At 39.4% G+C, this 24,747-nt stretch overlaps 1 protein-coding gene across 1 annotated transcript in view; it reads left to right on the top strand.

The window, feature by feature from the left end:
* The window catches only part of KCNH8 (potassium voltage-gated channel subfamily H member 8), a 351,827-nt gene extending 327,431 nt beyond the window's left edge, over window positions 1-24,396 (top strand). Inside the window, exon 16 of the mRNA XM_010975364.3 lies at window positions 23,555-24,396. Within this exon, the coding sequence (XP_010973666.2) occupies window positions 23,555-24,241 (687 nt within the window). The 3' untranslated portion in view covers window positions 24,242-24,396. The remainder of the gene's footprint in view (window positions 1-23,554) is intronic.
* Window positions 24,397-24,747: the final 351 nt, after the last annotated feature.

A 24,747-nucleotide genomic window follows, 5' to 3' on the forward strand; every position in this document is an offset into this window, starting at 1 on the left:
GTAGGTTTTTGTTCAACCTGTGTTCCATCAGCGTAGTAAAGATCTGTGTTTTACGGCCATCTCTCCTTCCGAGCCTACACTGTCTGGAAGTGTGATTGTTGCTAACAAGACGTAAGAAGGCCAAAGGGCAGACTAATAAGACAGGGGTAGAAAAACTAACTGGCTTGAAACTCCTTAAATCACAAGGACTTGGCCATGTGTGGGATCGCCCAAATAATTTCTTGTTAAAAATACACCAGAACAAAACAGAGTGAACACTCTGCTGGAGACCCAGACATTAACCTTTTTATTAAGCAATTTCCTTTCAGATATTAGTCTCAGATTAAACCACCCATTAATACCATATGAATTATTTTCCCTCACTTTTGAGGAGATTATTTAATGGTTTTAAGAACTGACTGACTAATATCTTAGCTCAAATGCTGGACTTAATGATTAGTCTGGGGTTAAAAAAAAATGTGTTTGTATCTTCACCTTTTGAAACGTAGATAGTTTTTCCAATTTACAGCTATAAATCCACACACTACATGATTTTCCTTTCACAATGTGAGCCCAGTAGATGTGGTAAAACACATAGCCAGTTGAAAAACAAAATATTTCCCCAGTGTGCTTCTGTATCCATGATTGCTTTTCTGGTGAGATACCGTAAATCTTGTTATCTTGTCATAAATTGAAATAAAAAAGAGCAAGATAAAGTACGAGTGATCTAATTATCCATCCCTAAAGAATTAGTTTTTCCATATAGGAAAATATCCTATTTCTTCATGTTGAAGCTTAAGTTAAAAAGATCTAATTTTTTTACACGTAATTTAATTTATGCATAATCTTGACCCTTTGGGTAGTGCATTAAAACTCACTAAGACAGAATAAAAATACAAATTGACTTCAAACTGTAAAATTACCGTTCTTTTAACCGCCCACTTCTTTTTCCCTCATGTCTCCTACAAAATAATCTTTATATAGCCAAAAAACAAATCTGTCTTTCAAAGGCTAAGACTAATTTTTTCATTTCACCTGTTTCCCACTACTCACATAGTGATTGTTGGATCGCTCTGTCCTTTGTTTATTCTGTCCTTTGCTTAGCAGTAAGCACGAGAAGGGTTGATAATAAACGTGGGAGGCACTGCATGGTAATAACTCTGCAACAAAGGGGCAACCCCCCAAATAGGTGAGGCACATTGAACCACTGTATAATCTGGAGGGCATCACACAATCCCCATTCTGATATTTAGGGTGTAAAGAAATTGTTCACTGATATGTAGATTTCATAATCAGCTGGCTTAATACAGAACGAAATCTGTGAACCTACATTCACAGAACAGGTAGGAGTGTTTAAAAGATGTAGGGCAGCTGCTAATATTAGAACACCTTTGAAAACATTGCCGTTGCTTTACAGCAGAGAAAGAAATAGTGAAATTCTAAAAGTGTTTAAAAATAACAAAACGTCCCAGTGGGGGCCATGGGCTGCGTGAGTCACATGCTCCAATTCTGAAAAGGTTTGTAGGTAAGGCTCAGAGTGTTTCCTCATTTCTGAAATCTGGATGACCCAGAAAAACTCTGCAGGCAAGCCTGCCAAAGAAGCTGTGTGCCCCACCACAGCAGAGAAGGAGGAGACGCTTTGGAGAGAAAAGGACCTTTAGATCTCCACCCACAGCTCTGTGACTTCAGCAAAAATCTGAACTCTGATTTCCCTCTATTAAATAGTAATAATAGAATCTGTAATAGAGGATTGTTGTAAGGACTTTTTATGTAATGTACCAAACATGGCAACTTCCCTTAATAAATGGTCAAATGCTCATTCCCTCCTCATACAAGGTTTAAATGTGACTCTCCAGTTAGCACCCCTGCTACCTAACAGTGCCCCGGGCAGAGTGATAGAGGAGAGAGAATTAGTCACTGCTTATGGAATAAAATGAAAATTAATGGACTTAAGGGAAACATATTTGATCATGAAAATGACTGCTTTCACCTAAGACTTACCTTTCACTATGAAGATGCTCAATATAAAATTAGAACAGAAAATGGTAGGATCAAAAATTTATATTTCAATGCATCTTATTTTAGCTAAATAGTTTGATATAATAGTGTCACTGTGCTGAAGAACACATTCTATGACACTTACAGATTTAAGGGCAAAGAGACCCAGTTTGCTAGTTTAACAATACTTAACCGTTACCTGGTATTACACTAAATATATAACTGGCAAAATGATAACAAAACTAGACAGAAAAGAATCTGCCAGGCTCTTTTTCAATTGAAGTATTATTAATTTATAATATGTTATTTTCTGGTGTATAGCATAGTGATTCAGTTATACATATATATATATTCTTTTTCACATTCTTTGTCTTACAGGTTTTTACAAGATACTGACTATAGTTCCCTGCGCTATACAGTAGGACCTTGTTGTTTATCTATTTTATATATAGTAATGTGTCTCTACTAATCCCAAACTCCTAATTTATCCCTCCCCTCTTCTTTTCCATTTGGTAACCATAAGTTTATTTTCTATGTCAGTGAGTCTATCTCTGTTTTGTAAATAAGTTCATTTGTGTCCTTTTTTTAGATTCCATATATAAGTGATATCATATGGTATTTTTCTTTCTCTGTCTGACTTACTTCACTTAGTATGGTAATCTCTAGTTCCATCCATGTTGCTGAAAATGGCATTATTTTATTCTTTTTTATGGCTGAGTAGTATTCCATTGTGTATCTATATCACAACTTCTTTATCCAGTCATCTGTTGTTGGACACTTAAGTTGCTTCCATGTCTTGTCTATTGTACATAGTGCTACCATGAACATTGGGGTGCCCATATGTTTCCAAACTAGAGTTTTCTCTGGATATATGCCAAGGAATGGGATTGCTGGATCATATGGTAACTAAAAACATAGGTTTTTAGTTTTTTAAGGAATCTCCATACTGTTTCCATTGTACCTGCACCAAATTACATTCCCACCAACAGTGTAGGAGGAGAACCTGCCAGGCTTAACAGAACGATAATCACAGCCAAGTCTTCATTTTCAAAGTGAAAGAACACAGTGGTTTATTAAACCATCCTTGTCCACCAGAGTGCACTTTGGCTGGAATTCTCTAATTGCCACATTTTAGCATTTTATTCTGTAGGTACATCAAGGAGCCAGTCAATGTTAGGCCATTTTAATCCACTTTGAGCCTTAAATGTATTAAGGAGAATGAAATGTATACATGCCTTAAAAGACACGAACTTCGTAGAAACAACAGCTTATATTGACTCTTTTTGAGAGAGAAGTCTGGCTTCTCATACTGTTTAGTAACTCCTTCTTTTAAACAACCTTATTGAGATATAATTAACATGTCATACAATTCATCCATTTTACAATTCGAGGGCTTTTAGGATATTCACAGACTTGTGCGTCCATCACCATAATACATTGTTGAGCATTTCTTTACCCCACAAAGAACCCTTGCACCACATAGCCATCACCCTGACACCAGCAGCTCCCCCACCCTCGGCCTCAGGCAACCAGTAATCTACATTCTGTGCCTATAAATTTATTCTGTTCCAGACATTTCATAGAAATGGAATCATACAACATGCTCCTTTGGGCTCCTTTGTGACTGACTTTCTTCCCTTAGCATAACATTTTCGAGGTTTTCAGCTCACAGTGTCATACCAGTACTTTATTCCTTTTTATCACCAAATAGTATCTCATTGTATAGATATCCCACATTTTGTTCATTCACTTACCAGTTGATGGGCATTTGTGTCGTAACCACCTTTTGGCTAATATGAATAATGCTGCTGTGAACATACATAAACATCCACACAAGGTTTTGTGGGGGCCCTGTTTTAATTTCTCTTGGGTAAGGAAAAATTGCTGGTGAGTGTGTAAACACTTGAGGAATCCCAGGCTGTTTCCCAAAGCAGCACAAGCATTTTTCACTTAGCAGCAGATGAAGGTTCCAAGCTCTCCACTTCCTCACCAACAAATTTTATTTGTTACTATGTGAATTTTTTTTATTACAACCATTCGAGTGTGTGTGAACTGGGATCTCGTTGTGGTTTTCCTTTGCATTTCCCTGGATAGCTAATGTTTAGCATCTTTTCATGTGCTTATTGGCCATTTGTATGCCTTTGGAGAACTGTCTATTCAGATCCTCTATTCATTTTAAAATTGGGTTGTCTGTTTATTAGAATTGTAAGACATCTTTATTCTAGGTAATAAGTTATAAGTCAGTTTTCTTCTCCCATTCTTTAAGCTGCTCTCTCATTTTCTTAATGTTTTGCTATAAAGCACAAAAATGTTAATTTTGGTGATATCCAGTTTATCTGGGTTTTTTTTCTTTTGTTCTTTGTGATTCTGAGGTCACATCTAAGAAGCCATTGCCTAGCCCAAGGTCATGACGATTTGTTCCTCTGTTTTCTTCTAAGAGTTTTATAGTGTGAGCACTTACATTTAGGTCTTTAATCTATTTTGAGTTAATTTTTGTAAATGGTGTGAGGTATGGGTCTAATTTTACTTAACTTTTTATGTGAATGTCCATTTGTCACATTACCATTTGTTACCAACACTGTGCCTTCCCCACTAAATGGTCTTAACACTCTTGTGAGACTCAGCTGGCCATTAATGTGAGGGTTCATTTCTGGACTGTTTATTCTATTGATCTATGTGTCCATTCATATCTTTTTAAATTTCTTTCAACACTCTCCATTACAGTTGGAGAACACACTTTGTATGATTTTGATCCTGTTAAATTGATTGAGATTTCTTTAATGGCATAGCGTAAGATCTTACCTGGAGAATGTTCCGCGTGTGCTTGAGAAGACTGTGTATTCTACAGTTGTTGGGTGAATATCCTACAGATATCTGTTCCGTCTATGACTGTGGGCCTGTAATGTTTAAGTTTTCTATTTCCTTGTTGATCTGCCCGGTTGTTTTATTTATTATTAAAAATGAGATATTGTAGTCTCCAACTATTATTGCTGATTGTCTCTTTCTCCCTTCAGTTCTTTTTTTGGTCCGTGTGTTTACTGCTGTGTTGTTAGGTGTATATATACTTATAATTTTGTTATAATTTCCTGTAAGGGATTTTCTATAATTTGACCACCTTTTTAACAAAATGTCTCCTCTTTATCTCTAGTAAAAAATTGTAAGTCTATTTTGTCTGATATTAATATAGCCTTTCAGGCTTTCTTGTGGTTGCTCTTTGCATGATATATCTTTTTTCATCCTTCTACTTTGAACCTACTTATATCTTTGACTCTAAAGTGTGTCTTCTGTTGACAGCTTATGGTTGAATCTTGATTTTTTTGGTTCAGTCTATCAATATTTGCCTTTTGATCAGGTTGCTTAATTCATTCATATTTAATGTTATTGATATACTTTGATTTATGTCTTCTATTTTAATTTTTATTTTCTATTTGTCTCATGTCTGCTTGCTTTTAGTTACTAATTGTGGGCTTCTTTGTCAAGTATTCTTTTTTAAGATATGGTCAAAACACTGGTTTTGATGGTTATTATGGTTACTTAATAAAACAGGATTGCCTAGACCAAAGGGTAGATGTTCCTCACTTAGTTTATATAATTCCAAAAACATTAGAATACTTGAACATTTTTGTTCTTTTTCAGATGATTTAAAATAAAACTTCGAGAATAATTCCTCTGTGGTTAAGTACATCTGGTATATTTTACTTAAAATTAACTTGTATTCTTAGCGATGCATATTAGTCATTAGCATACTAAGGCTCTATGAGTTCTTGCAGTAAAAAAACTAAATTAACTTATTTTTAGCCTGCATTGACCAAATGCATTTGCTTATGGATCACATTAGTGACAAAATTATATTAACATTTTCTTTCCCATTAGCATCCCTTGGAGTAATACGGGAAGCACAGAGCTGAGGATGAAGCCTCTTTCAGATGTTATCCAAAATTCTGATCTTCCTTTTTTAGTCTATGCTATTCTGAGTTTGGTTTTGCCCCATTTTCTATACCAGGATTTATCCACTTTCTTATTTCAGGTCTCTTTTTGGTGTTCCAGAACATTCTTGATTTTTCTTTTGCACCTGCTTAAAGTTCACTTCAGGTATAGTCTTTACCAATTGATTTCTGTAAAGGTTTGTACCATCCACATGTTGCCCAAAACATATATGTGTGTATACACCTATATATACAGAGAGCGAGTGAGTGAGAGATTTATTATAAGGAATTGGCTCACATAAGCACAGAGGCTCAGGAGTCACAAGACCTGCAGTTGGCAACCTGGAGACCCAAGAGAGCTGATGATACAATCCCAGGTCAAATGCAAAGGTCTGAAAACCAAGAAAGCTCATAGGAGTAAGTCTATAAGTGCTAGTGCAAAAGTCAGCAGGCCCTGAAGGCAGGAGAAGACTGATGTCCCAGACCAAGAGTCAGGCAGGAAGAGTTCCCTTTTAGTTGGCCTTTTTGTGCTATTCAGGTCTCTAATTGACTAAGGTCCACATACATTAAGGACAGTCTTCTTTACTCAGTGTACTAATTCAAATGTTAATCTCATCCAGAAACAGCTTCCCAGACACACCCAGAGTAACGTTTGACCAAATGTCTGGGCACCTCAGGGCCCAGTCAAGTTGATGAATGAAATTAACCACCACATCCACCAAAGACTTTCTGTTTGTTAGTCCAGTGGCTTTCTTTCCAGCTAAGTCATTGGCCTCTTACAATGTTTAAACTGCTTTGGTGGGAATAATTCTTTTCTGATTGGGTCTAATTTTTTTTTTTTTTTTTTTTTTTTTTTTAGTATTCTTCTATGGCCAAGATGTTATGGTTCTTTTTATGAGACAAAATTAAACATCTTCTCAAACCAGAATTTAGGAAGTTATTTTCGTTTCACCTTTTACAGTTTCATATATTGTAAGTTACGTATATGTGTGACGAGAACCAAAACTTGCAAGAGACCAGTTCTCTTCTTGACACCCCTCCTTTGCTCGGAATCTCACCGAGTGGTCTGGAGCCCGTTGTCGCACTGACACATTAGCACACTCTTAGAAGAGATGAGAAATCTACTCATATCAACTCGGCCTCTAGCATTTTAGCATCCAAGCTCCGGTTGCTATTGAGACCGACAGAAAAAACATCTTCTTTTCAGACATGACTGTGTTTACATCACATTTCATAATTGGATCATAGATCATGGCCTTTAAAAATAGCTATTCCAGCTATCTCCTTAGACCCATTATTTTCTTAAAGCTTTAAAGAATCATTTTATAATAGTCATTAAGACTACAAGTCAGATTTCAAATTTGGTTTTGTGACATCAACATCTTTTAACTGTTTTTTCCTCATTTTCAACTTCCTTACTAGTAACTGTTTCTGAAATATTGAAGTGTCCCACCATTCTCAGAAAGGCATTGTTACAGGGTAAAGTATCCCGAGGTAGCAAACAAACTCAAAATCCCATTGGTTCAAATGTATTTCTTATTCAAGCAAAGCACCTAATGCTACTTAGCAAGAGGGGACACCACTACCTGGACTGTCTGTCATTGGTTAGTTATGTTCCATTTGAAGAGGGGAAGATAGGCAATCATTTTGGCTCAAAAGATATACACATCATTTCTGTTCACATTTCATTAACCAGAACTAATTGCATGGATACAGTTAATTTCAAGAGACAAAAAAGTATAGTCTTCTGTGTACTCCAGAAATAACAGAAAACTAGATACTGGCAAGCACTAGTAATGTCTCCCCCAGCATCCAAACACGAGTAGGGAAATCTTGTCTCCTCTTTCGTTTTGCTTGAGGTTGAATGCTAATTCATCCCCGATTAAATGTGTCATACAATATCCAAGTAAACAGATACAGGTAATGACATGTTTTCTGCTGAAAACCAGGGAGAGAATCTCAGTTGTTTTCCAGATTATGCTTGAGAGAGCTATCAGTTAAGTTTTAAATTTGTGTCAACTAGATCCGTGAAGTCTCCTTCAGTCAAATAAAGGGAACAGTAATAACAGACGTTGTTCTTTAATTAAGAGTTGCTTTACTGCTTTTCTAAATGGCTATGAAAACTCAGGGCTCTATCAGTAATTCATGTAAGGAAACCTTCATGAGGGATACCCAATGGTCCAGGTCTTTCTTGAGTTCTCTGGTTAGTGTTATCTTTATATCTTTTCATCGGCAATTGACTCGACTGAAACACCCCGATATAATCGCCAGTCCCTCCCTAAATCTGACTGGACACTCTCTTTTCTTTCTCATCATGGTCATATATACCTCTCCACCGTCAGTTCTCAAAAGCAAGATATAAGCAAAGGCTGTACATTCACTTTTTGACAAAGAAAAACTTAAGTCCATTTAATGGCTGGCAAAACCATTCTGCTTTTTTCATTTTAATATATATGTACTGTTGATGTTAGTGCTGCATTTTGTGGACACGGTGTCTAAACTGGAATATATCCAAATAATTAATGATTTGTAGGACACTTTCTGGTATTTTTCCATTTCTCAAGCCTCTTTGTGTAGGTGGATTTGTAGCATTTGTGAGAGTTTTACTGATAATAAATAAGTAAATAAATTAAAATGAACCCTAAAGAATAGGGAGGAAATCTCAAAAGGAAAAACAAGTGTCACTAAATTTTGTGAAGTGAAGTGTGGATTTTAAATGCATGTGACGTTTGGAGATGAAATATTTTTGTCCTCTTGCCCGGGATTACTTAGATGTAGACCTCTTCTCACCTTTGACTAGAGGGACTAAACGGATGTGACAGTTAAGTGTCCTAGTGAGACCAGTGCCACATTCCAGATGGGCGATTTGAGCTGCGTTGAACAAAAGGAGTATTTGCAAAGGAGTGAGTAGAGTGTAGGGAAACCACAAAGATGGAACAGCCCCTCCTGCCGTGGGACAACAGCAACGGAAGTTCACTACCTCTCTGAGGTCCGAGGGGCCAGAGTAGAGAATGGTTACAGGACCTTGAGTCAGAGAAAGCTGGATGGAGAAGGCCACCTGATAGGAGCCATGACCTGTTGTTGGTACCTTCTGTGACCTTCTGCCTGCCTCAGCCCTGTAGGGAAGCAGCCAGAGGAGCACGGCCCCTGCCTCCCTGTGCTGCCTCCCTTCCATCTGTTGCTTCTGCAATGGCCAAACCAGCCAGAGGCCAGAGCGCCAGTGAGGCTACTGATGGAGCCCATACAAGCCAGCCTCCAGGGGCAGAATCGGTTGGAAGGTGGATCTACTTTAGAGATACAAATGGAAATGTTTGGTAAAATGAGTTACTATGTAGACAAACAAGTATAGAAAGATTCAAATGAAATTAAACAATTAGTTATTAATTATTCATTACTAGACATCAGCCAGTTGGTGGTAGCTAGCTATTAACTGACCACTAACTGATAGTTTCAGAATAACTGTTTTTTTAAAAAAAAATAGATATGGGTATCCACCCCCATACCTCCTAGAAAAATTTGTAAATTGATGTAATCTTTTAAAAACATTGAGCTCTGCCATTTTTCATTCATCAGTAGGAAAATGAAGTTCAATAATTGATCCAATCCAACAACTACGAATAATGTTGGGAAGTTTCTTTTAGGAACTTGCAGTTGGAAGGGATCGCAAAGGGCCTCTTCTTTCTTATCCTCTCCCTTGTACATGAATTTCCCCCTTTTTAAATGACATCATAGATTTTTCAAAAGGGCTCCAATTCTTTTAGCATTGATCCTACCTCCAGTCTCCTATCAATGTCCTTGATTCTTCCATGATGAATCCCAATTACTAAGTCCCTTTTCTAAAGTTCAACACCTGCTTTCCAACCTTGCCATTCAGTATTTGTTTTTATATAGTTTCATGTTATTTTCATATGCATATTTCTTCCTTCCCCAAGTAGAGCACAAAGCTCTTGAGAACTTGGATTATATCTCAAAAAAAAAAAAATTCTGTGAATTGCCTTAAAATTGTTATTTTAAAAGTATCTGGGCTTTAGTGAAATGCAATAGAAAATGTCCTGTAGCTCAAGCAACGCAGTGTTCAGGGCTATAAAATAAATATACATGAACTTGAGGAGACGTGGGGTTTTTTTCAGTTTTTTTTTTTATTAGAAAACAATGAGGCACCTGGGGAAATGAAGGCCAACACTTCCCATTCATTTCTGCACCGTTAGAAATAATCACAATATATGTAAATCGATACTAAATTAGTTAACATTTCCTTTTTGTGCTTCTATGAACACAGGATAGGCTAGAATTTGAAATGATCAATTGTTTAAAATAATGAGTAAAAACTGTCCTGAAATAAATAATTAAGCAACCTCAGTTTGATACTATTATAGTTTCATAATGTGGTAGAATCATGAAATCTAAAAGTTGCGAGGTATCTTAGAGGACATCTATTTTGACTTCTCACTCAATGTCGGAATATCCTTTTGAGATTACTGGCAAGAAGTGATTTTACCTAGATATTTTCCGTAGTGAGAACCTCACCCTGACCCAGAAAAAAATCTACAGCAGAGGTTCCAAAACCTGGTTGTGTTTTCAAATTCTCTGGGAATATATTTTTATATGATATAAATATTTTTAATTAGTTAATATGTAAAATAATAAATATTTTTAAAATAGCCATTCCTGTAGCCGATCATAGGCTGACTCTCAGAACCTCTAGCGTTGGCACTTGGATTCTCTATTTTTTTTTAATTCTCCAAATGCTTCTAATGACAGCACACCATGCACACAGTGGCCCACCTCATTTCTCAGTTGCTTTAGCAATCAGAAACCTCTTCTCTATATTTAGCTGATACAACTCTCTGTAAAGCCTGTTAGTCATTTTTCCTGCTTCTGCGGCTCTTGAGTCGTTTTGAAGAAGCGACTTAACTGTTTTTTTTAATGAAAATACTTTAAATGTTGACGGTGGCCAATATCTCTCTCCCTCCCCCCTCAGTAGCTTATCTTCCTCTTCTAGAAATATTCTCTCTTCCTTGAAATTTTACTCATGTAATGCAAAATCCAGACCCTTCATCATCATGATCAACTTCCTTTGCCTCTGCCCCCTCCTCTTCACCCAGTTTCTGAAAGACAATAACAAATGACCCCAGTGTCCTACAGGTGACACTTCCATAATGGGTCTGTTGTCTAGCTCAGTGTTTCAGCTTATGACAGTGTCTCGAGGTCTTGTATTCCTTCTTTCTGTTCAGAAAGCTCTTTTCCGAGACATCTGTGGACCATTCTCTTCCCTCCTTCAAGTCTGTGCTCAGCTGTCAACTTCTCAAGGAACTCTTCCTTGACCAACCATTTTAAAATAGCAGCCCCCTCTCCCCAAATTTGTTTTCCCTCCTAACCCTATCAAACCTCTATTATTCTGCATAGTTTATTTATCTACATTTTCATTGTCTCTGTCCCAGCATTAGAAAGTCAGTTCTAGGACGACAAGAATCTTCATCTGCTCTTTCCTTTGCTGTCAGTTGGTATGCAGTAGACACATATTCATGGTTGATGAATGAATAAAAGATGTTTGGATTATGCATTATGTCCATTTTAATGATAGACAGTAGAACACTGAATAGAGGAGAAAATTGGGATTTCAGTTTTGAGTCTGAAAAGACATGAGAAATCCTGACATGGGAGATGTTCCTATTGCCGATGAGGAAACTGAGGTCCAGAGATAATCACACAGGCAGCAAGTGGCACAGAAAGGCCTGGACACAAGACCCCAGTCCCAGTCTATAGGGTTAGCTTTCCAAGTAGACCATCCTTCGTCTGCGTTGAAGAGACTTCCTCTCTGAAACGTCAGAACCCCACATCAAGACTTGAGCCTTGGATTCCATAAATTGGCCATATGTACACTTAAATTTAAGACTTGATTAAATCGTGGACAGATAATTTCAGGATAGGATAATTTTATAAAGGGCTTTTCTGAAAAGTCTGATAAAATATACTATATGTTCATTCAAGGGGAAATTATGTATTTCCAGTATATGTTTTCCTGTGGATGACTTTTCCATGTTTGTATTTTCAAATCTTAAAAGGAGTGCATTTTTAAAGCAAATAAAGAGTGTTAAGGAGAGACGGGAGGGTAGGGAATCCCCTGGTAGTTTACTTTTTTATTTCATTAAAATAGTCAGTTATAGTGTGTCAGTTTCTGGTGTACAGCATGATGTCCCAGTCATGCGGATACATACATTTTCGTTTTCATATTCTTTTTCATTAAAGGTTATTACAAGATATTGAATGTAGTTCTTCTGTGCTGTACAGAAGAAATTTGATTTTTTAATCTATTTTTATATATAGTGGCTAACATTTGCAAATCTCAAACTCCCAAATTTGTCCCTTCCCACCCCCTTTCCCCTGGTAACCATAAGATTATTTACTATGTCTGCGAGTCTGTTTCTGTTTTGTAGATGAGTTCATTAGTGTCCTCTTTTTTTCTTTTTTTAGATTCCACATATAAGTGTTATCATATGGCATTTTTCTTTCTCTTTCTCTTTCTGGCTTACTTCACTTAGTGTGACAATCTCCATGTCCATCCATATTGCTGCAGAGGGCATTATTTTATTCTTTTTTATGGCTGAGTAGTATTCCATTGTATAAATATACCACAGCTTGTTTTTAAATCAAATCAGATCACTAGTACAAGATACGGTTCCTGCAGCCCTGTGCTGACCTCAGCTGATGGTCTGCAAGCTCACTTTATTTTTTTTTTTTTAATCTGCAAGCTCACTTTCTAACCTGAACTTCCCCAACCTAGGAGATGCAGTAGTTTCTGTTCAAATGGCAGTTATTAATAGAGTTTATTAGGGGAGTATGTTTTTTCTGTTAAAACTTCATTATCCAAAAAGCTTGATTGGGGAAGGTGTCCACCAATGATTAAAAGAAGACTCTGGAGCCCTGAAACACACGTTAGGCACCCTGCTTCCATGAGGGGTTCTGCTAGACCTTTCCTGGTCAGTCTCTCTCACAGTCTTTATCAATGTGATGTTCATTGCTTGGTTGCTCTGATAGTGAAGGGACAGTCTCTGCATTTGTTCAGTAAGAACCTACCCTCTCGGTGGGTTTTTTGGAATATTGATTGGCAGTAATTAAAAATGGGTCATTGAAACTTATAATAGTCAAAGATGAAGAAATGATGAAAACTGGGTTTTTTCATGTAAAATACTTCATTTTTTTAAATTAAACTTATATAGATACTGTTTTTTATAAATATGAGATTCTAGTGTGCAAATCGAGTATTTTGTTCTTCCTTTTTTAAGAAAAGATTTTGGGGGGTGAGGTAATTAGGTTTATTTATTTATTCATTTGTTTTTTAATGGAGGTACTGGGGATTGAACCTAGGACCTTGTGCATGCTAAGCATACAGTGTACCACTGAGCTATACCCTCCCTGGTGTTCTTCCTTTAAAAAAAAATTATTTATTTTAACTGAAGTACAGTCAGTTACAATGTGTCAATCTCTGGTGTACAGCACAATGTCCCAATCATGCATATATATACATATATTCATTTACATGTTTTCTTCCTTTTTAACCATGAGCTACTTTAGACATATATATTTATATAACAAATATCCAAATAACCAACATTCATAGTAGGCAAATAATAACATGTTCCCATGTTTCAGATGTTGTGCTTTAAAGAAATTTAAAATTCTATATCCTTCCAAGAGGACTTGAAAGACATTGTCATAGGACAAGTTCATCAGCATTAAATACATACTTATTTATAGCCCCAAATCTAAATGAAAGTTAAAGAGGACAGAGTATAAATTGTCAAGGGCCAGATGCCCTGACAATGTACTTATAGCAGAATCATAAAAAAAGGAATGAGGAGAGAATGAGAATAGAATATGCCAAAAAAAAATTTTTAACTGTTTTCAACAGTCATAATTTGTAATGGTAGTACCAGTATTGAAATGCTGAGAGTGTTGTGTGTGTAATGGGCCGGGGTAGCGGTAGGGGGAAGCAGATGAGTGCAAGCACACCTTACAGATGTTGCAGTTCAGTTCCAGACCACTGCAGTGAAACAAATACCACAATAAAGTGAGTCACACACATTTTTCAGTCTCCCAGTCCCTATAAAAGTTATGTTTCCACTACACTATAGTCTATTAAGTTGTGCAATAACCTTGTCTCTAAAAAAACTATGTGCATGCCTTCATTTAAAAAAATACTTGATTGCTAAAAAAAATGCTAACCATCATCGGACAATGCAGGATTGCCACAAAGCTTCAGTTTATAAAAACACAGTATCTGTGAAGCACAGTAAAGCAACGCAGTGAAGTGATGTACGCCTGTAATTGTGGCATATCATGCATGATTCTGTCATCCTCTGTACCTCAGTGACCAGAATTCACAGTGTAGAATAAAGGGCATACAACTGTAATATAGAAATGTTAAGTAAAAACTCTGTAGTCCTGAAATGGCATAAGAAATACTTGTGAACTGCTGTAGTATCATATATATTCATGCATCTCCAAGCTCTTTCAACAGAGAAGGAATAAAAACAACGGCCAGCCCAGTAACAATGAATATTTCTGTGCCTCGATCATGGTTTTGAAATACAATTTCCCACGAAAAGAAACCCGGGTTTCTGGCATAAATGGCTGTTTCCGCTTCTGGGGCATGAACTGTACATGATGAGTCTGGAACACCTTAGTGTTCAGAACAGAGCAAGAAAGCTACCAAAAACTATTAGTATGATGTTGAAAGAACTCAGGAGCCAGCATGAAGAGTCTCCCAGTGGCCAAAGATGGGGTAATTTGAGCTTCGGTAAGAAATACAATGATCAGAAGTACAATGGGTGAAAACGCGTACAATAGATAACAAATGCTCCTGGAAGGCATCACAGGAAGCACCTGGATTGCCCTCCTCTAATGGGCGTGCTGCAGGTGCGGCCACGCACAGACTAATTCCCTCTGAGAGAAATGCGGAAACTGGCTGGGCGACTCCTGCACATCAGGTGAACGAAACAATGTCCACGTGGAGACCGGTGGGACACGCTGAGGCACACTTTTGCTGTAAACCCCATCCCTGGCACAGCACCATACAATCGGGAGGGACCCTTCAACTCCCAGCTTCTCCCTGAGCCTGCACATCTCGTGGCCCCAACTCTTTAGGCTCCTACCCAAGGGATGGGCACCAGAACACCTAGCTCTGTAAGCCAATGAGGCTTCTGCCCCATGGGACTACAGGCAGAATAGAAGCAGTTTGTAAAGGGCACGGAACACCCCCATGGTTGTATCCCCGGGCTCAGCAAAACAATGCTCATCTCCCAGTTGCTCCCTGAAAGGCATTAGACTACATACTTTCCCAGCTGCTGCCTGAGTGTCCAGCTTCTAGTCAGTCTGCATCTGGGTGCTCGTTTGATCCTCTGTCTCGAGACACTGACAGATCTTGGCACACCCTCAACTCCAAGGAGCCACTAAGAACAGAGACCCTAAACTCTCAAGACGCCACCACAAAACTGTTAGAACTAATCAATGAATTCAGTAAAGTTTCAGGATACAAAATCAATAAACAAAAGTCCATTGTATTTCTACGTACTAACAATGAACTACCAGAAAGAGAAATTAGGAAAATATCCCGCTTACAATAGCGTGAGTAGAACAGAACAGAGCAGAACACCTGGGGATAAAGTTGACCTAGGAGATACAAGACTTGCATACAGAAAATACAAAATAGTGTTGAAAGAAAGGTAAACAAGAGGGGGGAGGGTATGGCTTAGTGGTAGAGTGCATACTTAGCGTGCACGAGGTCCTAGGTTCAAGCCCCAATACCTCCATAAGAAAGGGTGGGAGGAAGTAAGGAAGGAAAGGTTAAATAAATGCAAAATTCTAACTATAAGCTTGCCAAAGGAATTGAAAAAAATCAGGTTAGACTTAATTTTCAACTCTTACTGAAAGATCAGTACATGAGAAGTTAACCAGAAGGACATGATCTGTAAGAATAGGAACTATTGATCTGACCCTGAGAGCAGGAGCCAGCAGTACTGGCCTTAACCTGGAGCTTGTTAGAAATGCAGAATCCCAGGCCCCGCCCCACACCCTCTGCATCTGAATATGCTTGGTGACAAGATACCCAGGTGATTCCTGTATACATCAGAGCTTGACAGGCACTGCCCTATACACTGGTATTCTGAGAGAAGACTGACTTCTGTTTGGTGTTCGATGATGGCAGTGAGGTCCCCTTAGCCAGATGCTAACTGTAGCTACAGTCAGGTACCAACTAGATAAGGAAAGCAATCAGAGGGTTGATAAATAATGGATTACCATCGGACAGTAAAGTAATAAAGTTGTGTCCAAAGGCCTGAGCTTGCAGAAATTCAGTGAAATTCATTGGAGTTACCACTTTCAAGACTTTAATTGGTCATTTTGGATTGACAATGCTAGATTTGTATTCTTCTCTTATTATAATTTAAGAGGCATCCGTTGCACCTGCAAATGCAAAGCCCTTGGTACAGTTCCTGTGTGACGTCAGATAAGCCACTTCACCTCCCAATGTTCTAGTCTCTCCAGCTGTAAACACAGATTTACAACTTTCATTCATTAATGGGACTAAGATCTTCATTTGGCTGAAATTTATGCAAGTGCCAAGTATGATTATTATTTTAGCTGACAGATAAAAAAGACTGTCACTTGTTTTTGAATGCTTTGTGAAGCAAAAGACACAAGGATGAAATTATGCTGATCGTCTTTTTTGTTTTGCCCGCTTGTGGAGTTTGATTGAACTTGTCTGAATCCCATGATAAATATACAACATAACAAAGGATTAAATGAAAAACCATTTAATTACCTGAGTCAGAGCTTGTGAAAAATGTATGTGTTCGTGACAGGGGGAGAGGATGGGTGTAATTAGTACCCCTGAATTTAGGAAAATTGTGTCTAGCAGGAAAATGTGTACATGTTTGGCAAAAATTGAGTGACAGGTCAAGACCTCTTCAAGCTAAGAAAATTATATCAACAGATGCATTCCCCATCTGCTCACTGAATGCACAGAAATGGAAATCACTTTTTTTTCTCCGTCTATCAACTGAAGTTTCAGTTTTACTTAAAAGTCCATGAATCATACCATACCAATAGCCAAGATTGAGAAATGTAAAATATGAATAATATAAGACGAAAGGAAGCTATTTCATATGTGAAAGGAAAAGTATTGTCAAAGACACGTTCTTGTCTTCATTATGAAACTCACAGTCCTGTTCCCAAAAGGCACAATCCAAAGACACACTAGGACAGCAAATCTGTGCTTGCACCAAAACGCACATTAACTGTAAAAGCTGCCGGTGCAGGTGTAATTGGGACGAGAGGTCACCAACACCATCTGTGACTAGAAGTACAAGATCTTAATCAAAAATTTTCAACAGCTCTGGTTATTGCTGTTACAATTTGCTACTGGAAAGCTGCGTGCAAGGCACTGCTAAACCGTGGAGACTGTTTCTTCCAACTTTAATTATGTAGAAGTGTTAATAGGAGTGGTTTATCCCTCCATGCTGAGGCTGAAGAGGAGTTACATCAATAACTGGCTTTTATTTTCTTTGGGCTCAGCGTTGCCTGAGATGGTATTCCCTACCATGCAGGAGTTTCAGCTTAGTTGAGTCCCTATCTTCCGTGATCAAATCCAGACACCTGACACTCTGACATACCAGTCTTCTGGGGAGTAAACGCTAACATCCATTATATTATTTAATTATCACAACACAGCCCTTGTTGAAATATGACTCAGGAGGACGAGAAGTAATATCACATCAATGGAGCCAACTAAACATGAGAGGAGAAACCCAGGCGCTCTGGAAACATAGGCGACAATGATTATTTCTGGGCCCACAGAAGTTCGGAGGAAACTGGGATATGGCAGAAATAGATAATGGTACTTCTGATTCCCTGCTTAGCAGTATGGAAAGATCAGAGTGTGGATTATCACAGACATTTGATGAGTCTGTTGTCACACAGGTGTTTCTGTTCATGATGGGAGATGTTCAAAGGAGTGAAAGCACTGCCTGGAAACCTGCTGAACACCGAGTGTTGTGTACGGTTAAATGTGTGGTGCTGGGGGAACAGAGAAGGGAAGGCTCTCCAAAGTGTTGGATAGAACACCGAATTACTTGGAAGCACAGATGGTGTTTTCATCACTTCTTCTTTCCAACAGTTGGGACTTTGGAAGGGAGAGAGAAGTCTTGGATATGAACAATTGCCTATGCAGATGGTAATCATGAACTGGTTTGGCCAACAGTTTTAAATTCCAGACTGATGGATTCTTATCCACCGAAGAATGAAAAGGAGGAGGAGGATGAAGAGGAGAAAATGAATAAAGTGTAACTTAATACAGAAGTAAAAGAATAACGTGTATTAAGTTATGTTTTCTTTATCTACTATATTTGTAAGTAGAAATAATCAGAAGGCCACATCTAAAATAGCCATGAAGGGTGGCAACCAGGGATGCAAAAAGCTTTGCTAAATTTCAGCTGATAAAACAACTCTGAATAAGTTAATTGAATTTGTCACTTGGCACTCATAATGTAGTCATGAGACTTGGGAGTCAGTAAACAGGGGGAATTGCCCCAGGGAATTAGAACTACCCATGGAAATCAAGTTGATGCTGAGACAAGTGACAAAGCAGAAAGATAAATGAAGTCTACCAGAAGTCTTGGCCAAAAGAGACCTATTTCTACCATCATGAAGGAAACACAATAAAATAAAAGGGATTCTTGATGGTGGAAATGCCACCTGCTCTTAAAAACTGGAAAATACCCAAGGATTTGATTTAGGAAATTTACATACAAAAACTCTTTAACAGTCAGAGTACCTACTTCTAACATATTTACTTGGGATGAAGAGCCCCAGTTACAGATTTTCCAGTATAATTTTGTAGTAGGAATCTTTCTGCCAGGATGTTTATGATAAAATCATGAGATGATATAAAATAAAAATTGAAGGTGGATATGAGAGCCAAGTTCTTCAAAATGGCAGGAATTGCATTCATGTATTCATTCCAGATTTACTGAGTGCACGTTGTGTTCTGGGCATTGCCCTGAGTCCAGGAGATACTGAGATAACCACTTCTACCCTCATGGAACTTATAGCCTAGTTGAAGGCAGACAGTCCTATTTGATGCTCAAACTGCTACGTGAGTGTTACTAAGTCCAAACTCATTCTGCTCGCTACACGACAGGCCAGTAAATCGGGAGACAAGGTGTTTTGGGGCAAGGAATAATGACTTTATTCAGAAAGCCAGCAGATGAAGAAGATGGGGGACCCAAGTCAGAATTAGGCTTCTTTTATACTAAGAAGGGGAGGGGGTGTGGTTGGATGTTGCAAACTTCTTGGTGTTGGAATCCTTTGTTCTTGGCAGCTGTCCACATAGATCATGATGTTCCTATAAACCTCCAACAAGATAAATATTATTTTCTGTTCTGCAACTTTTTATCTCTATATGAATGGGAAAGTTGCAGAGCCTTGAAAATGGGCTCTCCTGTGTATTTCAGGCTCTAGGCAACATTCTTTTACAAAAGGTGCAAAACCAGCAGGAAGGAATGAGCTCAGGAAACAGCACAGGGTTAGAGATAAAGGAACAGATGTAATATGGAGTCAGATCTGTTCTTCCCTATCACATAAGTATCAGTGAGCTTGTCAGAAAAAAACCTCTGCAGAGGAAATGAAGGCTTAGATGTTTGAAGGGAGAGAAACTCACCAGGCAGAGAGGGCTGAGGAGAAGAGCTCCAGTCCGTGGGGGAGAGCCTTCACAAGAGCAGAGTGCTGACTTGCACCGTGTACATCTGATGGTGTTCCAGAGGGGAAATGCGGGTAACGGGCCATGGAAAAGCCAAGTGGGGCTTGTGAAGGGCTTTGTAATTCCTGCTCAGAGAGATTCTGTTTTCTAATATGAGTGACAGAAGATTTAAAATTCAATTTATTTATAAAATTTAAAAATTTAGGCAGCTACTGAGGTAAATGGGAAAACATTGGTTCATTTGATCTAAATGATTGTTTTGCTTGTTTTTATGGACCCATCTCTGCAGTTCTGTTTTTCTGTTGTGTTTTGAAGACACCTCCTTAAGTGGATGGAGCATGGATCACAAAGTAGCCCCAAGAACCTTTTTTAGCAAATGCATATCTTCTTCACTGTGCTGTGAGCCTCGAGCCCCACCACCCTTAGGAAGTGGAGACCGTGCATTCTTTGTTTTCTGCATTTGGTTAAGAATAAAGCTTTTCCTGTTTTAGAATGAATCTTGTTAGTGAGCCCAGCAGGAAGCAGTAAACAGAAGTGCTGTGAAACTTCACTGTGTTGTCTGGCAGTTGTCACTTCGGTGTCACCAGAGTTTCCACTCCCAGGAGGGGTCATCTATCCTGTGACAGCTGGCTTTGTCCTTATAAAGGGAGAGATCCCTTGTCTGATGGGGATTAATTCCCTGTGCAGCTTTAATAAGGTGCAGGGGTGTGTCCCCAGTGACACAGTGACAGAAATCTTCCCTGACATAAATTGATCATTACCCTCTGGAGCTAAAGAAGGCTCTTTTTCCTTGGGTTCTTTGCTCTTTTTAGTTCAAGCTAATGTAGTAATTTTGTTTTCTGAAATGTTAATGCTATTTACATTCCTGGAGCCAGTCGAAACTTGTGATTCCCAGTCAGGGTTCATGGCCTCAGAGTTGTGGCAAATGTGGCCGTGGACATTTGCAGCAACATGGATGGACCTAAAGATGATCATACTCCAGTGAAGTAAGTCAGACAGAGAAAGACAATGTGGAATCTTTTTAAAAATGATACAAATGAATTTATTTACAAAACAGAAAGAGACTCAGAGACATAGAAAACAAACTTATGGCTACCCAAGGGGAAAGTGGGGAGGGGGTGGATAAATTAGGAGTTTGGGATTAGCAGATACTAACTACTATATATAAAGTAGATAAACAACAAGGACCTACTGTAGAGCACAGGGAAGTATGTTCAATATCTTGTAATAACCTATAATGAAAAAGAATCTGAGAAAGAATATATGTGTGTGTATGTGTGTGTGTATAACTGAATAAAAAAAAAGCTCCCTGGACTCGCCAATGTGGCATCCATCATCCAAATAAATAAATAAATAAATAAATAAATAAATAAATAAATAAAGTGAATATGGCCAAGGAAAGATATTTCAGCCACAGGAAAATACCCATTTATTCTGAAAGCTGTTTATCAACAATATGTCTATTAACATACTGCCCAGTTCCAGATTTTCCTTTAATACAAACCTTTTTTGTTGTAGTCCCATTCACATAATTTGCTGTGAAGAGATTTTACTGTGCTTAATCAGTCTCCTGATTTTTTTTTTTTAAGAGATGGCGCTGTTTGCTTATTTGATGTTGAATTACCATTTCAGACAACTTTCACACGAGGCTAATTTTTGTATCATCTGTGCTCCTCACTCATTCTCACCACATTAGCAAAACTTTCTCAACTCTTAATGTCTCCTTTTCCATATGGTAATACACTGTAATAGAAACAGCACCAAACCTAGAAGGCTCGAATTCCAGATCAAAGACTGTCATTCACGAAATAAGCGACTTTAAAATGTCATTTAACCTCTGGGCTTTAATGTCCCCATTTTACAGGTGAAGAAATAATCATGTATCCTGCTGATTGTAGTGTTTCTATAGAATCAATAGGGAAAATGTACCTAAAAGCATGTTATGTTACACATTTACTCAAGTATTTGTTGAAAAATGTAATTGTTGGTGTGCCTAAAATACAAAGTTGTCCTTCAAACATTATGTCTTCATTCAGTGCTAATAATTCACCAGATGAGCCCTGGTGAATTTGATACAGGCATTAAGCTTCAACAACCTACAGGAATGAATGGTTAATATATCCTTCAAGGATCTCATCTAGCATCAGCCTTCTGAAATTCTGAGAGAAGAGCTAATCAACTCAAGATAGACCCCCTGGGTGAATGTCCGCTGTGCTGAGATCCAGAGACTGACTGGTGTCACCCGTGTGCTTTAGAATTGAGGCTTGGCAGGTTATGAAATTGACAACCTGCAGTGAACATTTTAAAACTCAGAGACTCTTTCTCGGATTCACCGTTTCACTTCTTAAGTGTGAGTCTCAGGGGTATCTTTTTGTCGCCAAAAGTTTTAGATCTGCTGAAAAGCCTGGGCAGAAGTATTCGATCTAGTCCCTCGAGTTCCATGCAAGCAGCAAAGCAGAAATAGTTCTGGCCTGGCAATTTCAAGGCAGGTGTTACCAGTTGGTTGCCTGAACCAGGAAAAAAAACCTCCTTCTGGCCGTTTTTAAATGCCTGATTTGAGCGGCACTACCTCCTGATGGGCCTGCCAGGGAGAATTAGCTTCAGAATGTACTTACAAGGAAATGGACTGAATCAAGTTACTGGACAAATTAGGAGTGTGTACTTAAATATTGAAAAATGTCTGCCCAAAACTGTAATCTCGGTTTTGGCGTCATTGAAGTTGGACTGCCCTTTTGTTTTGTTTTGTTTTGTTTTCTGATGGTATTTAGCCAGTGAGTTCAGCTGCTTATATTGGAGTTCATGATTCACGATAATAAAATCCAGGCATAGGAAATCCTTTATAAAATATAATCTTATAGCAATGAAGGCAAAATATTACAATACGTGTTAGTGTTATGAATCTAACCAGAGACTAGAAAATGTGTGCGATTCCTGCTTTCTGAAAGATAGGTTTTCCTCACTTTCAAGTATATAAATACCCCAGAAAAGCTGGATTTCAGTCAAATTCAATCTTCTGGTGGTCTTCCGTGGTTAAAAATGTGATGCGGTTGTTAGGAAAGTAAGTCCTCCTGTGAATTATAATATTGGTTTTAAGTGTAAAAGGAATAATGCAAACTCTTCAGTGGTTCTTGAGAGTTTGAGGGTCATGTCTCTGAAAATCTTACGAACACTAAACATCTCACGTAGAAAATGAATAAAGCACTTACCGCACAGAGTTCTAATTCCACGGGGGCTCCAGTTCCCTGATGGACCCCGGCACTCCCAGCTTCCCCACCATGCTTACCTGTATGGACCCTCCTTGAAGATCTTATCTCTAAGCTCATTTTGCAGCTTCTCCTTTTCCTGTAGACATTCTCCGTAGCAACTCTGGTGTGAGGTCGTGTTTACCACCCTCACCATCCCATGAAGGCCAGTGTGTTTCTGAAGAAGCATAGATCTTGGCCAGAAGTGACAGACAGAAGCAAGAGCTGTCATTTGCTGGGTATCTGCTCTGGCAGGCAGCGTGCTGAGTGCTTTATGAACAGTGCTCACCACCCTGCGTTGTTTTAAGGTATTTGGGATGGTTGGTGTGCATCACTAACTCAGGAAGCAAAAGATGCCGTCTGTATTTAAGAGATATAAGAGATGATGAACCTCTGTCTCTAATTTTGGTCCCAGAACCCCAAAATCGCCAGGTAAGAATGCCAGGCTATTCATGTCTTTCTAGGTTCCCTCCGAATGAGGGTGGCTTGAGATCGGGTACCCAGCCTCCCCGTTCCGCCTGTGGGCTTGGCTGGAGTTGGAGGTGGAGCAGCCTTCCAGACCTTCTTACTGAGAAATCTCACGCCCCTTCCTGCTCTGAAATCACTACCAGGCTCCTCTGATGATTGCCTTTTGCTTTGCTTTGTCCACGCAGGTAACGAGCCTGACTCAGGAGGTCTCCCAGTTAGGTAAAGACATGAGAACTGTGATGCAACTTCTAGAACACGTTCTGTCCCCCCAGCAGCCCTCTCGGCTCTGCTCCCTGCACACCACCTCCATGTGTCCCTCCAGGGACAGCTTCCAGACCAGGACGACCTGGAGTGCGCACCAGCCCTGCCTACACTTGCAGGCAGGTGGTGCTGCTTATTCCCAAACACAGCTTTGTCACGGGAACGTCACCTCGGACATATGGAGTGTGGATCCCTCCTCTGTGGGGAGCAGCCCCCGGCGAACTGGAGCTCCCGAGCGAAATCCTGCAGACGCTGAACCGTTTTATTCACCTGCCCACCACCAGGTTGTCCAGGAAGGTCATTTGCAGTTTCTAAGGTGCATCTCTCCACAGTCAGATACCACCCTGACGCCCCTGCAGTCCATCTCGGCGACGCTCTCGTCCTCTGTCTGCTCCTCCTCCGAAACATCTTTGCACCTGGTTCTCCCCAGCAGATCGGAGGAGGGCAGCTTGGGCCAGGGAGCAGTGAGTTCCTTCAGTCTGGAGAACTTGCCAGGATCTTGGGAGCGGGGACGAAGGGCCTCAGTCTCTCCTGACCCCTTGGAGAACTTTCCACTGGAAGTTGTCACCAGCACAGCAGAAGCGAAGGACAAGAAAGCCATAAATGTATGACACTCGTGCCTGTTTCAGCCCCTCCCCGCAGGACAGCTCTGGTTTGCCTTCCTCACCCCCAGCAGCGTGAAGGCTGGGTGATGCTGGGGGTCCCGAGGAAGAGAGCACGAGGGGCCGGCAAAGGCAGAACCACCTTCATGCTGCAGCAGACACGCCCTGGGTCCTAGAAACGAAGTAGGAACATTTTCCTGTACAGATATTAACTTACTGGTCTGTTTGACAGACTTGGGTAAAAGTCCAAAGACCCTGCGGGTCTGAGCGGCTCGGAGTCCCAGACAAAGAATTTGTGGATTGGTTTTGTCCTAGGTGGCTTTTGTGAAATGCAGCAGAGGTTTTTCCTGAGTGCCTGTGTGTCACTCCTGAACAATACCCACCGCACTGCGGGCCTCGGGAGCGCACAGCTCCCGCTGATCTATTTTTGAAATATAGAAGGCCAAGGGACAATTATCACTGCATGTCATCTCCTAGACAATCAGTCACATAGAGCCAGTGGCCGGTGGTTAGCT

Source organism: Camelus dromedarius, chromosome 2 (assembly GCF_036321535.1).
Source record: "Camelus dromedarius isolate mCamDro1 chromosome 2, mCamDro1.pat, whole genome shotgun sequence".
NCBI classification, from domain to species: domain Eukaryota; kingdom Metazoa; phylum Chordata; class Mammalia; order Artiodactyla; family Camelidae; genus Camelus; species Camelus dromedarius.